Genomic DNA, 15,590 nt, shown 5'->3' on the forward strand with positions numbered 1-15,590 from the left:
CAGCATAAGAGCTTTACCTAAAGAAGACAGACATAAATAACCTCACAAGGACACACTAAAGCACAGCTAAAGACATAATACGATAAAACACAGGTCTCTGGGAACACAGACATGCTGCTTTTCTGTCTGCAGCTAAAGAGAAAGGTGCTGATGATTTCACAGGAAATCCAGCGGCTGTTATCTCAGAACACAGGCTGTATTTCCACAGGCCTGCTGAATGATGTAGCTACACTCAGAAGGGGAAAAACATTACATATCCATCACAGAGAAATGGACCTTTTCAAAATCAGGCTAAAAGGCATTTAAAGCTCCTCTTGATGTGGATTGAGCAATCAGATTTCAGTCCCTCTTGAATTCATCTTGGATGCATTTGCACTTGTCCTTTGAGACCACCTACCTCCCCGGTCCAAAAGTGATTTAGCATAGATGGGATATTTAAGGTTTGCAGTGTAGACGATCCATCGGCAGGCAAATACCTGTAGGAAATATCCACGACAGCGAGCGCTTAATTATTCAAGTAGTACATTTAAATAAACTGGCCAGGAGTTATAATAAGTATTTAAATGAGATCATTTCCAACTGAATTATTTCGTAACATATGAGCTGAAATAGCAGAAACAGCCCTCCGAGGCCTGCATCTTTGCACCGACTGTTGCATGTTCATAAAGAAATAGGACCAAAAACCTTAACGAGTTACTCTGAAGCCCATTCAGAGCTTCATATCGGAGCTGTTGCTTCCACTCACCTCCACAGAGCCGTCAGCCTCACAGCGTTTGTGCCGATGAGGCAGCCGTGAAGGAGATGCTGCCTATTTTATTGTAGCGTTCTCGGTGAACTGACACCATCTTGACTTTTTAAACATTATCTCGCAAAACCAAAAACATGAAACCTCCTCGTTCTCAGCTTTCTTCTTGAACTCTCACGTTGTGAAGAGCTGCTTTTAGCGCTACTCTCGTGGGCTTTAACACTCAGAAGGATGGCGAGGCGGCCGTTTTTTCCCCGTACACTGACGAAGCGAGCGGGATGAGTGCTGACAGAATCAACTCGACCTGCCGTCAGTCTGGGAGTCTCAGCGGCCTGGATGGACGGAGGTCATGACGTTGCTGTTAAGAGCAGAGCTCCCTTAAGTACAGTGACACCCTGGATTGTGAGCATCCGCATCCTTCGTGTTCAAATGAAATTGGAAAGTGTTTGTGTGCTTCGTTGTAGTGCAGGTGCAGATGTGAGCATCGCTGCTGGATGCAGCGGACGGGTTTTCTTTGTGTTTGTTCTTTGTGTTCCTTCCTGATGCCTGTTAGTCTGTAAACTGAATGTAAAGGACACTGTGGTACAGAAATAGAGACGGATAACGAGCCTGATGTCACGGCAGAGTACCATCCACATCAGAGACTGAATGTCAACAACACTCCGAGGCTTCATCTTCATCAGCTCTGCGATGTCAAGCAGACAAAGATCGAAGATTGATGATATCCTCTGCTTTTTATTTCAACTTGAAGAGGGTTTCCATGTTTCGCCAAGCTGATTCTCGTCACACACACACTGCTCACAGAGTGGGCAAACACACTGGACAGCGTCCTCTTTGCTAATAGTGGCAAACATCACAGTAACTGAGGAACACGTGTGACTGAGCCCAGCTTGATCTGTGCAGAGTAAGGGTTGGAAAGCAGAGTAACGTGCACGTTGAGCACTCTGGTCTCTGGATCGCCGCGGATCAGCCCCCGCACTACGTCTTTGATCTGAAGCGAAACACAGCGCCGTCAGTCGACCGCCGATGTTCTTTATTCTTCAGTGTGGAGATGTTCACTGGTATTAATTTCAAACTAAATATTGTCTCTGTTCTTCAGTCCGCCTTGAACTTTAAGTCGTCTTTGCTCTTCAAAGCTTCCCTCAAAGACTTTTCTTTTTTCTTTGGGAAGGATTGAAAGAGAGTCGATAAGAAACCGACCATGAAGGACCGGACAGCTGTTTCACTCAGTTTTCCATTTGTATCTCCATCATATTGGAGCAACAACTCAATTTTGTGACGGGAATCTTTTTCCCCTCCACCTCTAGAGTCCTGGGTGGATGTCCCACACGGAGGTCCATCCACACGAAGGTCCATCCACATGAGCCTGAGCTGAGTCTTTTACATTAACATGGTGTTAAAAGCATCCTGTCTCGAGTGTAATGGCCCTGCTTCCCACTGCTCCCACCACCCATTAATGTTTGCTGTCAGGGATATTAAACCCATAGAGAGAGAAGGAGAGAGGCTGCGAGGCAGTGGAGCGAAATATAAACCAGCGAACTCCCTAATCCCCGCTGCACTGGACCACTCGCATCCCCTGAGCTCTGCTGCTGGCTTCAGATATAAAGCAGGAGCATTTCTAACAACTCAGCACGCTGGATTGTCAGCATCCATCCATCCATCCACGTTTAACTAGTTATCACAGTCCAAGCTGAGAACTTCCTGTCCAGAGCCTCCGCCTCCATCTGTGTCATCCATAGGGATGGGTATCGTTTAGGTTTTATCCGATACCGGTGCCAAACCGGTACTTTTGAAACGGTGCCGGTGCTTAAACGGTGCTCAAACCGGTGCTTAAAGAATGGAGAACACAAACTTTGTCCAAAAACCTCTCATGTTCAGCTGTTTTTTTGTAAAAAGATAACAATGTTAGCCTTTTCTGCAGCTATGGGGCATATATGGTATCACTCTTGGCTGGAAGCAGCTTAAACAATGGAAAAAACACAAACTTTGTCCAAAAACCTCTCATGTTTAACTGTTTTCCACTTTTTCTTTGGTCATTTTAGCCTTTTTGGCCAGGGTGAAGGGAGCATCTGCCATCAAACAAGAAGACAGCCGCATGTAGCTATGATGGTGTTTGCTAGTTCACCTTACATGCATTAATGTAATAACGTGGTTAGCCTACTCAACGTAAATTACACACGAACAACATGAAGCTACTCACGCAGAGAAGAACGGCTGCTGCTGCATCATCATCCTCATCATTTCTGCTACACTGGCAGGGCTAGGGGCCAGGACTCTCCTCTTCGGGTTTTTGGGGGATGTTGCTAACTCCGGGTCGATAACAGGCACCACACCCGCAGTAGATGTGCTCGATGTGAGGTCTCGCAGCAAGCTATCAAATACGGCGCATTTTTCGGCTTTTAAAAAAAACGCTATGCGTCGCCAGGTGTTTCATCAGATTTGAGGTGTTACCTCCTTTGACAGCATCACAGTATCAGCTTAAAGCACTTGTTGCAGCTGCTGAGTTTGCATCTTTTGCTGTGAAGTACAGCCAGACTTTGACCGCTTCACCTTGGACATTTTTAATCTGTAGCTCTGCTCTAAAAGAACGTACGTACCTGGGCCCGCCTACTATCCTCGGAAACGTAAAATGATTGGCTAGAATCTAAAGTGTATGACATCTCAGGAAAAAAAAAGCACCGAAATGTGCACTGCTTTTCGGTCTGGTTGCTACCGTGCCATCATGGCACCGGATACCGGTACCCATCCCTAGTCATCCAGGTGTTTTCATCATCCCCAAGCATCTCCTCTCACGCCTGAAGAAACCACATAGCAGGTTTCCATGATTCCTGAAGCTCCTCAGCTGGTTCCTTCTGACCCAGAAGATGAGCCTCACTGCAAACAGCTGTTTGAGGTGGTTTATGCGTCTGACCAGGTTCCCCAACAACGCCTAGATGAGCTGCTTGAGCTAAATCCAAACACAAGAGCTGGGAAGTTAAAGTTGTTTTCAGTATCTTTCTCACTGTCTGCAAATTCTGACACCAGAACAATCTGAGGCCTTTTAAACACCTCACAATTCACAGTTTCTGAAATTGAAGCCTGCAAAAATACTTATTTTCAGCAAATAGGGGAGAAGTTTTATTATTTTCCAGTGACGGATTAATCAACTCCACGGTAATGAAGCAAATGTCATCCAGCACAACAGTGTGGCTCTTCGGTGTTAGTAGGAAATATGCAATTAGCTCTTGGGTGCTGCATTATGTAATGACACCCACATTTATTTCTAACACTATATAATAAAAGTACCCCAGTAGTACATGTCAGGGCGGAGAGCAGCTTCATCAACATTCAGAAACACAACACAAAGTTAACGGCCAAAAATAAACAACCGTCTTTACCTAGAAGCTTCGTCACTCGATATTTAGCAGAGTAACCTTGATTCTGTTTCACAGCTTCCATGTATATCTGCTCCCCCGATCGATACGTCATTAGCACCTTGTAAGGTCGAGATGCTGCTGGTGGATTTTAACAAATAGTTGGACAGCCGCTGTGGAGGGAAAAATCCTGCTTTTCCAACTCCACGCTGTCTTCATTCTCTTTGAGCCTCCAGGCTCTTATTGTTGTTTCTCTGTCTGAATATTTATCGGCAGCATTTTTGATCCGCGGCCAAAGAAACTCTCCCAAAAAACTGCAGTACTTCTTACTAATACATCCAGCACAGACTCTTTGTGTGGAACGTTAACCACGCCTGTTATATCTGTTGGCTGTGCAGGATCGCTTGGTTTTCTTGATAATGGTTTAATTTGTCTCTTCAGTAAAATCAGTTCACGGCAGGTGTTTTTAAACCCGGAGAAGACGGTTTAATCTGTGCCGACGTGGCGTCTTTGGGAGGCGACGCGTCAGCCGGAGAAAAGCCTCGCTGTAATCCTAACGATCTTTGGCTGCCGAGCGGCTTCTTTAATTAGCCTGCCAACCTCACAGCGCCACTGAGGGTGGGGCTTATAGTCTAAAGCAAACTTGGAAGGGTTTGTGGTTGGTAATAACACGCCGGTGTCAAACCTGCAAATAAAAACTGAATGTTTGTCGTTTTTCTTAACGAGTCGGCGAGTGGCTCTAAAAGTTATTTGTTCAGAGGATCAGAGGACTGAAGTGCCTGAAATATAAATGTTGCTCTGCATGATGGAAAGTGAAGACAGATTCAAACACAATCTTTCAATAACAGAAGACTGATGTGCTGGCTCCTCGGTACAGAACTGGCTGCAGGCTGTTGATACAATATTTATTTATTTGGTTATTTATTCTTCTTAACTGGTCTCCACTGGATGTTGGTACACCTGCTCAGAGGTGTGGGCCAATTCAAACTCAGGAGTTACCTCTGAGACCGCTCGGAGCTGCGTGGTTTGGTCAGTTTTAATTTGACTGCCTTTAAAAAGTGTAACAGGTAATTTATCTGATACAATGTAACATAATGCAAAAAGTAACCTTTAAATAATAACCATATGAGATTAAAATGAATAAACAGTGATTAGCTGAGCACATCACATTTGATTGGGGTAATCTTGAAGAGCCAGTGATGGTTTACCGAGGTCGAGCTTATTCTCTTCTTGCAGCTGAGAACATTTCTAAAATATAAAGAAAAAAACTTCAGTAAAGTCTGAAAAGTTTTCTCTGTGGAGTTTTATGAACTTATGAAAAAAAGAAAGAGGATTTAGCAATGAGTAAAACTGCTCTCACATGATTTGTTTAGTGGGTCTGTGCAGAAACAGTAAAACTCTGATAACCAAGCAGAAGTGATTGTGCTGATCCCGGGTATCAGAAACCAGCTGCTGTCAAAACCACAGAACACATTTACACTGCAGTCCAACAGACACTCACTCGTTTCCCAGCCTGTTATATCTAGCTTTTCTCTCTCTTGACATGTTTCCCATCTGACTTTGTGCTTTCAACTGCTGAATAAAAGCAGAAGCACCGCTCTAGGAGTGATGCAAAAAGATGCAAGCAATCCATACAGCAGTCAGCTGTGGAGCAACTCCACAAAACTTACACAAACTAAAAAGTACCAAACTGCCAGCAAACTGTGACCATCCTGCAACTTTAGCCTGTCTACATCCAACATGAGCTGAAGCTAAACGGTCATGGGGGGGTTTGGGGTTTCTTCCAGGAGTGGAAGGACTCCCTTTTACCAGGTTCAGGGACATCAGGGGGCGATGAGATCTTAAGGATACGTTGGGTTCTGGTTATTCGACCTACGTGCTGCCAATGGAGGGGACCTTGTGTGTCAAAGAGGTTAAAAGGTCTTGTGATGCATGACTGTTGGGTCGTTGGACACTGATGATGATTAGCAGCAAGCTCAGCAGTCGGATTATCCTAACTTGTATCTCGTACTGTGTGTTGGCTGCTCTAAAGTCGTGGTGAAAGGGTTAAGCCTGCAGGTGTGTGTGTGTTTCAAACCTGGAGTTGAGGTTAGCACAACTGTTCCCTTTGAATGCAGCTCTGATCCGATGCTTTTGGGTGTCAGTCAGTATTTCAGTTTGTTGCGTGCAGCGGATGCTTCCTGCAGCGACTGCCTTCGTTCCTCAGACAGACGAAGTGATCAAAAGTCCTGACCGGTGTGATGTCACGTATGAGACGAAGGAGAAAAAAGGCTAACTGTCTAAAGTCAAGAGGACGCTTTGTTTACAGCCACAGTTCTCCCCGGGCCTCGTGTCTGTATGATTTCCTCGGCGTGTCGTCTGCCTCTCTGCTCTGTCGCGCCGAGCTTCTCGCACATTTGTGTAGCTGTCAGTCATGTGAGTCAGCCTTCATCATCGTCATCCCCCTGTACCGTCCCCCCGGGCCGACCGCAGCGGCGCGATGGGTCGAGGTCACGATGTAACCTCATCAGACAGCTCAGCGAGAGGGATGAGATGGAGCGAGCAGGCGGAGGCTCGTGCGCCGCCGCTGAACCGTCCTGACCTTCCAGGAAATATTCACAATCAAAACAGTGTCGCTTTCCCCCCCGAGTATCCAAAAAATGGCGACATCAGTCTGTCACCGTTTTGGGCCCGTGGCCCGAAATAGCTTGACTGACATGATGGCAGGTCTCTTGATAGTCATCGATCCCTCAACTACCAGCTGAGTCAGTTCGTGATGGGACACGAGCGCCATCGGACTCGTTTTTGACCACGACACGAATGAACTGAAATATGAGCTATAGCCACAAGTTGACCACAGGTATATAAAATGCGTAGCCACACAGTCGCCTGTACTAACGTTTGTAAAAGAGCAGGTCGTTCTAAGTCAGCGCTTCCCAACCCCCGGGCCACGGCGTTGCGAGAGTTGAGGTTCTGGTGTGAAATTTATGGTTTTCAGGGTTTTTATCGTGAACTCTGTTTCCCTGGGTCTTTCCCATGTTGTAGCTGTGCGTCTTATTTTGAAAGAAATATTTACGCATTACCATAGCAACCAGAGAGCATTAAGGGGCAGAGAGGAGGCTGTTACTCTGAATGTTGTTGGCGTCAGGAGGACGCTGCTAATAAAGTTGCACAGTTACACAGTAAATTCACGTTTATTATTATATTTACAGAATACCCCCCTACCGAGGGGCGGGGCCCTTAAACAGCTTCAATCTGATTGGCGAATAGAAAAAAACTGAGCTTTTAATTACACTGGACTCATTATCCACAATGTTACGATGTGATCACCCTCCATCCGAGCATCTGTGAGACGGGAAATATTTTCAATTCAATTCAATTCAATTTTATTTATATAGCGCCAAATCACAACAAAAGTCGCCTCAAGGCGCTTCATAGATACAGAGGAAAAACCCAACAATCATATGACCCCCTATGAGCAGCACTTTGGCGACAGTGGGAAGGAAAAACTCCCTTTTAACAGGAAGAAACCTCCAGCAGAACCAGGCTCAGGGAGGGGCGGGGCCATCTGCTGTGATTGGTTGGGGTGAGAGAAGGAAGACAGGATAAAGACATGCTGTGGAAGAGAGACAGAGATTAATAACAGATATGATCCAATACAGAGAGGTCTGTTAACACATAGTGAGTGAGAAAGGTGACTGGAAAGGAAAAACTCAATGCATCATGGGAATCCCCTGGCAGCCTACGTCTATTGCAGCATAACTAAGGGAGGATTTTAAGTGACGAAAGAAAGAAAAATCCAACTGTGTTCAATTTTCTTTGGAGGGTTAAACACTGCAGCTTCTTGCAGGTTTTAAACACTTAAAGACGCCATCATGGATCTGTGTTTTTAAGGCTTAGTATCAGCGTTCCTGTGTCGTGGTGAGGCACACTTTGCCGACGACACTGTTCCAGCGATCTACAGTTAGTGCTGGAGGTTTGTGCCAAGATGTGCAGCAAACTGCCAAAAACAGGAAGAAGATGGCTTCTGGCAGCCAGACAGAAAAAAGAAACCCCAAAAATAGCTTTCACAAATGTTTTATGAGTAACGAAACATAGAAAAGCCAATTATTTGGTCTCAAGGATGCTGAGAAACTTTAATGGTAGAATGTGAGTGTGGTTTAAAAAACCCTCCCGAACGCAGCTTGAATTTTGAGACTCGCAGCCTCCATGTTGTTCAGCTGTCGATTCTCGCCGTGAGTTAAAAGCATAAATTTATTACATCTGAACGGCAGCCAAACTCACCAAAGACGGCTCTTAAAAAATAGTGAGATTGATGTAAGAAATATTTTGGATAATGCAATTATATGAACGGTGCACGGCGAGTCCGTCGGGAATAACAAGGTCAGCATGTTCTGCCAGTTCTTATATCATGAATTAATTCCACTCCATACATTTTTATTCTCTTATTTTCCTCTCAGCCTTTGCTTCATCGTGTTTCTGCAAGCTCCCCTCTTCACCCACACTCATCATTAAAAGCTACAATATACATGTTTTTACCTTCAGGGTTGACGGGTAATTGTTGTTGATAACCAATTTCTGTGCCCACAGTAGCAGAAAATAAACCAGAGGGCAATGTGGGCTGGATTTTAATGACCGAGCAGGAAGTAAGGACCCAGAGGCAGAATCTAAATAACACCAGCGAGGAAGAACGGAGTTGGATGGGAGGCGATCGAGGCATGCGTGAGAACGCTCGTACTCAATCCAGGTCCAATAAAGGTTATGGTGACATCTCCACGTGGGAGATGTGAGGTGTGTTATGAGAACAGGTGCTGTGGCCTTTGCTATAGGTTAACCTGACATTATGTACACACACAGACTGGTTTCCATCACTTCACATAGCATCAGTATTGACTTCTCATTCATTATTTGGTTGTAAGTCTTTAAGGTGGGTGGGGTGCAATGAGATGTATGCCACATGTATGCCCTGCAGAACGCCGCGTTGTCACATGGCGATCAGCCTCACTCGCTCTGCACATGAATCGTGCAGCTGACTGGTGTATCTGCTCATAGCAGATGTGCACAAATAAAATGTGGGAAAAACACTTCTTTCTAAAAACGTCTGTGCGTGTTAGCTCTGTGGACATGCAGTTCACGAGCTGTTTATCCTCGAGGTTGTTGCTTGTGTGGAGCTTCACGAGTATGTCAGCGTTTGTTGATCTGGAAGCCGAATGTGGAACCTGTTAGAAAACATCTGTCAGTCCGAGCCCCGAGGACAGAGAGCAAAGACATGACACGAACTGATATTCATGGCCGAACGCTGTGTGGGAATACTCTTGTTTAGTGTGTGTGTGAAGTGAATGCACTCAGTGATGTAATATCCCAAACACAGATTTTTCTTCTGACTCCACCAGCTTCCTGGCTGCGTTCCACTGTCTGAATATGGATAATATGGAAAACCTGTTTCAAATGCCTCAGGTATTTGTTCCCAAAGTCAGGACTGGACACAGTTTGGTTTTGTTAGAATCTGTCACGAGGTTCGGTCCTGCTCATTAGAGGATGTCTGTAAAATGCTAATGATGAATGAGCTCTGTTGTATTCAGGTGTAGCTCGGAGCTATGACAGGAATCCAGCACGCAGAGCCTTTGAACAGCAGGCAGGTTTGGCACCGTTCCCCATTCAGGTGAGCTGAATGGCTCATCATCATGCCTGACGGTTAGCCTCTTGGAACGAAGCCACTGGAAATGAAATTAGCTTATGTGACACGTGAAAAAGGTCTGAAAAGGCTTCAGGCAGCAGGTGATATCAGTGAATCACCACTGCAGTCAGGTACAGGCTTTTAGAATGCTACATGCAGACATATTAGCATTAGCATAGGTAACACGTTTAATTTTGACATGATAAAAATTAGTGTGTATATCGATTTAAAAATATAATCGTCTGTGCTCTTTGTGGCATTTGATGAGATATATGATTTTTTTAGCAACATATCTTTTGAATGGCTGAAAAATTAGCTAGCTGCTAGCTAGCTGTTGACTGCTAGCTAGCTGTTGACTGCTAGCTAGCTGTTGACTGCTAGCTAGCTGTTGACTGCTAGCTAGCTTTAAAAATGTTTGGTGGTCCCCCAAATTAGCCAAGAAGGCCATTACACACCAGACTTTTTTGGGCTTGGCCGTTTGCAATGACTGCATAATTATGCTGTAAGATTTTGCGCCATTTTTTAGTTTGGTTTTTTCCCCAATATTACTTATTAATCTTGTTCAGAAACATCAGCACCAGCTCTTCATCATTTGATATCAACTTCATTTTTTTTCCAGTGTTTTTTGGAGACTATTTTTTTGCAGAAGCTCAACAATTTCTATTTTTTTTTTATTTTTGCATCTCAAAAAATGTGAACTTCGTGCCATTTTTTGCAGCACGCTTGGTGTGTAATGAAACACGCAACTTTTTCACAGCTGCTCTCCATCGAGGTGTGAACACCTCTGCGGTCTCTACAGGAGGCAACTAGACTTGTTCAGGCTGAAGCACCTGGGGAGGGATTCAATGGCTGATCGCTGGTGTCGTAAGCCACCACGTCTGGTCACTGGTAGGCATTCAGAGGACATCAATGGTTTCAGAGGACAACCCTCATGAGAGGCTGAATACCTCAGACTGAAGAAGCTGATTGGATGAGAGGTGAAACTTAAAGAAGTCCAGTTCTTCTCAGGACGAGTGTGACCTGGACTGAAGACCTACGCAGATAAACACTCAAACCTTTATCAGGGTACAGCAGCAGTTTTTCCTCAGCCAACAAACTTTGATATTTCTTACAAAGCATTAATAAAAATAATAAACCAGGAATGTTCTCATTTCATTTTTCATTCAGTAGCACGATCACATTTTGAGACGTACAGCACGTGTGTGTTCAGTCATACTTCAGATGTTTCCTCTCGTTCTTTTATTATCACGATGAAATATTATTTTTTACTTCATAGAATTTCGATCATTAGTTAACGACCGTGAGATCGTTGGTTTAAATATGCTGCTTCTAAACATGGAGCCAGAAGGCAGAACAACACCCACACGGCTCTGCAGTCAGACCATATGCTGGCGTGCGGCGCCGTGTGGGCACACACTCAGATACATCCCTGCCTCCATCAACCTTTCACCTCTGAGACAATACAGGGTTTGCTGTTTAACCATCTCGGGTGGAGCCAAGTGTAAATGTCAGAATTAAGGGTCACTCAGGGAGAATAAAGGTTTATTTTTAAAACTGTGAATCATGAAGCAATGAGCATTATGGGTGTTTTACTTCTTCTTCGTGATATCTGGTCATTATTTGAGATTATAATGAGTCATGTTTTGGGGGCGTTTGCATTATTAGCAGCTGCCTCTGTGTACATGTTCCAGCTGGTCCAGGCTGACCTGCAGGACTGAGCTCTGCTGCACTTTGTGCTGCCAGCTGCGAGGCTGGCCGTCATCTGTAGGATGCTGCGTGTTATTAGGATTATCACATGGTGACGGGCCGAGCTCCGGGGGCTTTGCTAAGTGCAAACCACTCGCTTTCTCCAAAGCCTCTGTTGCTCGACATTTTGGCAGGACGAGCCGTGACAGCGGAGGAGGAAGACGAAGAGGAGGAGGACTTGAACTTTTCAAACGTGCACACCGCAATGACACGGGCGAGAACAAAGGCAGACGAGGCAGCTGTGGTGTCGGTACAGCAGCTGCTCCTCGGAGGCCACACTGCAAGATCTGGCTGCTGAACCTGAAGTGTGATGAAATGCTGCGTCAGCTTCTGAGAAGCGGCGTGTGATTAAATCGGCTTTGGGCGGTCGTCGTTATTAACCCCTCGTCTCTGTGTCTCTGTGTGTCTGCAGGCAGTGGAAACAAATCTGGCCTCCAAAGACAGTCACTGGGTGTTCGTCAACGAGGTAAGTCACACCGAGACATTCAGAGCATGTGACACAAACTTTCTCCATCAGTGAACTTCTGATAGCAGGAAGTCCATCGTTCCCGACTTCTGGTGCTGTGAAACAGGCAGAACCAATGGGGCCCTGAGGAACTCGTGCTTTTGATAGATGAGGTCCAATCATTACATATAAGTCAGTTTTCAGACTAGTTTACATTGTTCATTGTTTTGTTTACAAGAGGCAGCCAATCAGGAGTAAGGTGGCTTAAAGGTAGAGTGGCTTTTAATGAAACTAAGATGGCTTGTTTCAGACACCAGATGGATCAAGAGACTGAAGCAGGGAATCATGCAAAGCTACTCTAGTAGAGTCCAAGAATAGAAATAAGCTGCCAGCTGTCAATCAATTAGCCTTTTTTCAAGCATCCCTCAATATTTTTTTATTTTTATCGATTACATTTGTTTTGGAATTTTGTTTTTAGCTTTTCAAATACTTATTTATGCTTTTTTGGCAGCTAGTTTGAAGCTGACTGTAACACATGAACACGCTCATTCAATCCCGATATTGTCAGGATTACTTACTGCCAGCAGATTAGACATGTGACCCTCCCGTCTGCAGACAGCTGACCAGAGCCGGCTACACAACAGCTGGTTAAACCAGTTAGTGTTAGCTGTGAGGCCCTTAAATATCAAACTTTCCCTCTGATAACCAGTTTGAATACATTTCCACATGATATGAGAGTTTATTCAGTTTCATTCCAACAACGTTAGATAAAACAGCCACGCCCCACCTCAGTATCACTGTCATCGGACAGAAGTGAGCTTCACTGACTCTTCCACTCATGTTGGACTCCTTTGACAAAGACGTACGGCCTCCTGCAGCCATCTTTTATGCTTTGTGCTGTTCTTTGCTCTTTAACAAATCTTCAGTAGTTCTGGTCTAACTGGGGTAATAGTGACGTCTGTGCTAACCTCTTTAGCTCGTTGCTTTTCCCGTTTCTCCCGACACGTCTGCATCGGTTCAATCTCAGCTCGATTTAAATGTTGCTCTGAAAAGAACACAAATGAGCTCCTTTAAAGCATCATTTAGATCACAGCGTGCCAAAAACTACCCAACTACCAAACTTGGTTTCCTCTGGAAAAGTTTTCTCGCCATGTCGGCTTTGAGTTTTGATGATGTCGCTTTCATTACGGCTGATTTTGGACCAGAACAGCAGGAACGGGCTGCACAGAGAACAAAAAGGCAGATAAGTTAAAGAGCCCCGTCCTGTGTGCTTGTTCTGATGGAAACCATTTATATGTGGGATACAAAACAAGCTGAGTGGGTTTGTTGCCTCTCTCCAGCGGCTGGCCTTTTTTCTCCCCTCTGACGGGGATCAGCGAGCGTGGGCAACTCTCCATGCTGGAAGTAAAATTGAAATGAGTGGAGGTGAAAAGAGAAAATGACAGCACCCTCCACCGCAGCTGGGATTGTGTTCAGTCACAAAATACCGACATCTCCAGAGCCGCGACTTCTCCCGACTTGCCCGCTCTTGCCAGCTGCTTACAGGTTTATTTTTTTATAGTTTTAAATTATCTTTCCTTTTTAATTGCTCACTCTGCTCTCCCAGTTTCAATATTAAGGCAGCCACCCAGCCAATTAACTGAGCTGACAAGTGTTAACAGCATAATTCAGAGATGGCTGTTGGTGTCATCTGCTGAAGGCTGAATACAAAAACCTCAGAGCTTTACTTTCAATGCCAGATTCCCTTTTCCCCCATTTTTCAGCTCCCAGCTTGGTAACAGCCTCCTCATTCACTTCAAATTATCTCCTTTATTTCAAAGTCATCATTTGGCTAATTACTGCGTTTTTAATTAACCAGAAGATTGAAACAATGTTCAGATCCTGCAGCGTGAGTTTGGGCTTTTTGGCACATTAGACTTTGTGATCACACATGTTTCCTTTGATAAACACGCCCGTGCGTCTCGTCCTTCCACACTGTGTATGTATAATATCCTGTAACCATCAAAGGAAATTATTTAAATCATTCAGAATTTTTTATTGCTCATTTTCTCCACTTTGCCACCTCCTCTTCTCCTTCCAATATGCTTTTAATTAGATTAACAGCAAATTATGATGTTTACATAGAAATGTTCCTCAAAATATTCCAGTTATCTTCATTAATGTGGGATTTAAACTTCCTATGAAAAGAAGTGGGGAAACTCAATCTACTGCATGTGTGATTTCTGGATTTCCTAATTATCCAAATTTAATTTTAAGGTTTTTTTTAATTATTCATGTTATTTTCACTGCTGGAGAGATCATGGTAGGCAACAAAAGGCAGGAAAGGTAAGCAGTCCTAAAAAGAAACAGCTGGAGGAACATTTGCAGCCAATCAGGTTCATTGGCAGCAGGTCAGTGATTGGATATAAAAAGAGCCTTAGAGAGGCACCGTTTCAGAAGTAAAACTGGGAAGCGGTCTCAGACAAAAAGCTGTCAGGTCTCAGGAAAAAAGTTGTTAGGTCTCAGACAAAAAAATGTCAGGTCTCAGGAAAAAAGTTGTTAGGTCTCTGAGACCTGACAGCTTTTTTTCCTGAGACCTGAGGATGTCCTAAAATGTACACTTTACTGGTGGGGATTTGATCCTTCACTTATTTGGTATAGGAGTTTTGTGGGTTTCCAGTTTCATCTCTTAACCGGGCAGCAGTCTAGGAGTCCAGTTGCGCTTCGGAGGATATTTATTTTCCATCCACTTCTATCTGCGTTCATGACCATAGGTGGGGGTTGGACCGCAGATTGACCAGTAAGCTTCACTGTCACGTCTCTCTCTTCATCACATCTGACACACATTCACACATCTATCCATCTATCAGTTGCTCGCTCCGCTCTCCCCTCCCCTCAGCAACTCATTCCCAACCTGGAGTTTGCACTCCAGTCTTCTGTGGTTGTCACAGTGGGCTTCATGGTGGTGGGCTCTAGTGTAAGCAGAAGTCCACTACCTGATGAAGCGATGACATCCAGAGCATTTTCTTACTTTTTCATGAATGTAAACCACATGAAGCGTGTTGGTGTGAGCCTTACAGGTAAAGATGGACCTTTTCCATAGATAAGAGCAGCACCAGCTTCCTTGTTACCATGGTGCCTCCTCCCCCTAATTCCTCCACACAAACATCATGTGAAATCAGCTCTCCAGCCTCCAACCTGCTTCATGAATACCGTTCTGTCCTTGTTCCCCACTTTGCTCTAAAGTGTTAGCAGCCTCTGTGTGTAGTGTGTCACCGAGCTCAGGCAGGTAACAGAGGTAGTTTCAAGTCCTGGTGGCGGCGCAGTGAGATGTCAGATGTCCTGCCAGCAGGTAGACACTGCCGACGAGCTAATTTCCATTTCCTTCCTCTCTCCTTCTTCCCGTCTGCTGTCAGCACCTCCCCGCGTAGTGTTCAGGTACACGGAAAAGACTTTCACCTTCATTGTGTAACGCAGACCCACAAAAACACACCACAACAACAGGTGAACAAAAACTCCAGAGTGATTTTAAACGCAGCGACATGAAGGTTACAGTTCGTTTGAAATGGATTATTAATTATTAACTATTAAAAGGCCTCAGATGAGGTTTTTCAGTTATAAATTCATCATTTAAGCCGCCAATTTAAATTAAAATTATTATCATAA

General features: G+C 44.6%; 1 protein-coding gene across 2 annotated transcripts in view; it reads left to right on the forward strand.

Annotated features, from left to right (window-relative positions):
- The window catches only part of grid1b (glutamate receptor, ionotropic, delta 1b), a 643,072-nt gene that overhangs the window by 539,088 nt on the left and 88,394 nt on the right, over nucleotides 1–15,590 (forward strand). For both annotated transcript variants that reach the window (XM_087844978.1, XM_087844979.1), the window contains exon 5: nucleotides 11,913–11,966. In XM_087844978.1, the coding sequence (XP_087701104.1) occupies nucleotides 11,913–11,966 (54 nt within the window). The remainder of the gene's footprint in view (nucleotides 1–11,912; nucleotides 11,967–15,590) is intronic.

The sequence above is a fragment of the Neolamprologus brichardi genome, chromosome 8, assembly GCF_056152115.1.
Source record: "Neolamprologus brichardi isolate AB-2024 chromosome 8, ASM5615211v1, whole genome shotgun sequence".
Lineage (NCBI taxonomy): Eukaryota > Metazoa > Chordata > Actinopteri > Cichliformes > Cichlidae > Neolamprologus > Neolamprologus brichardi.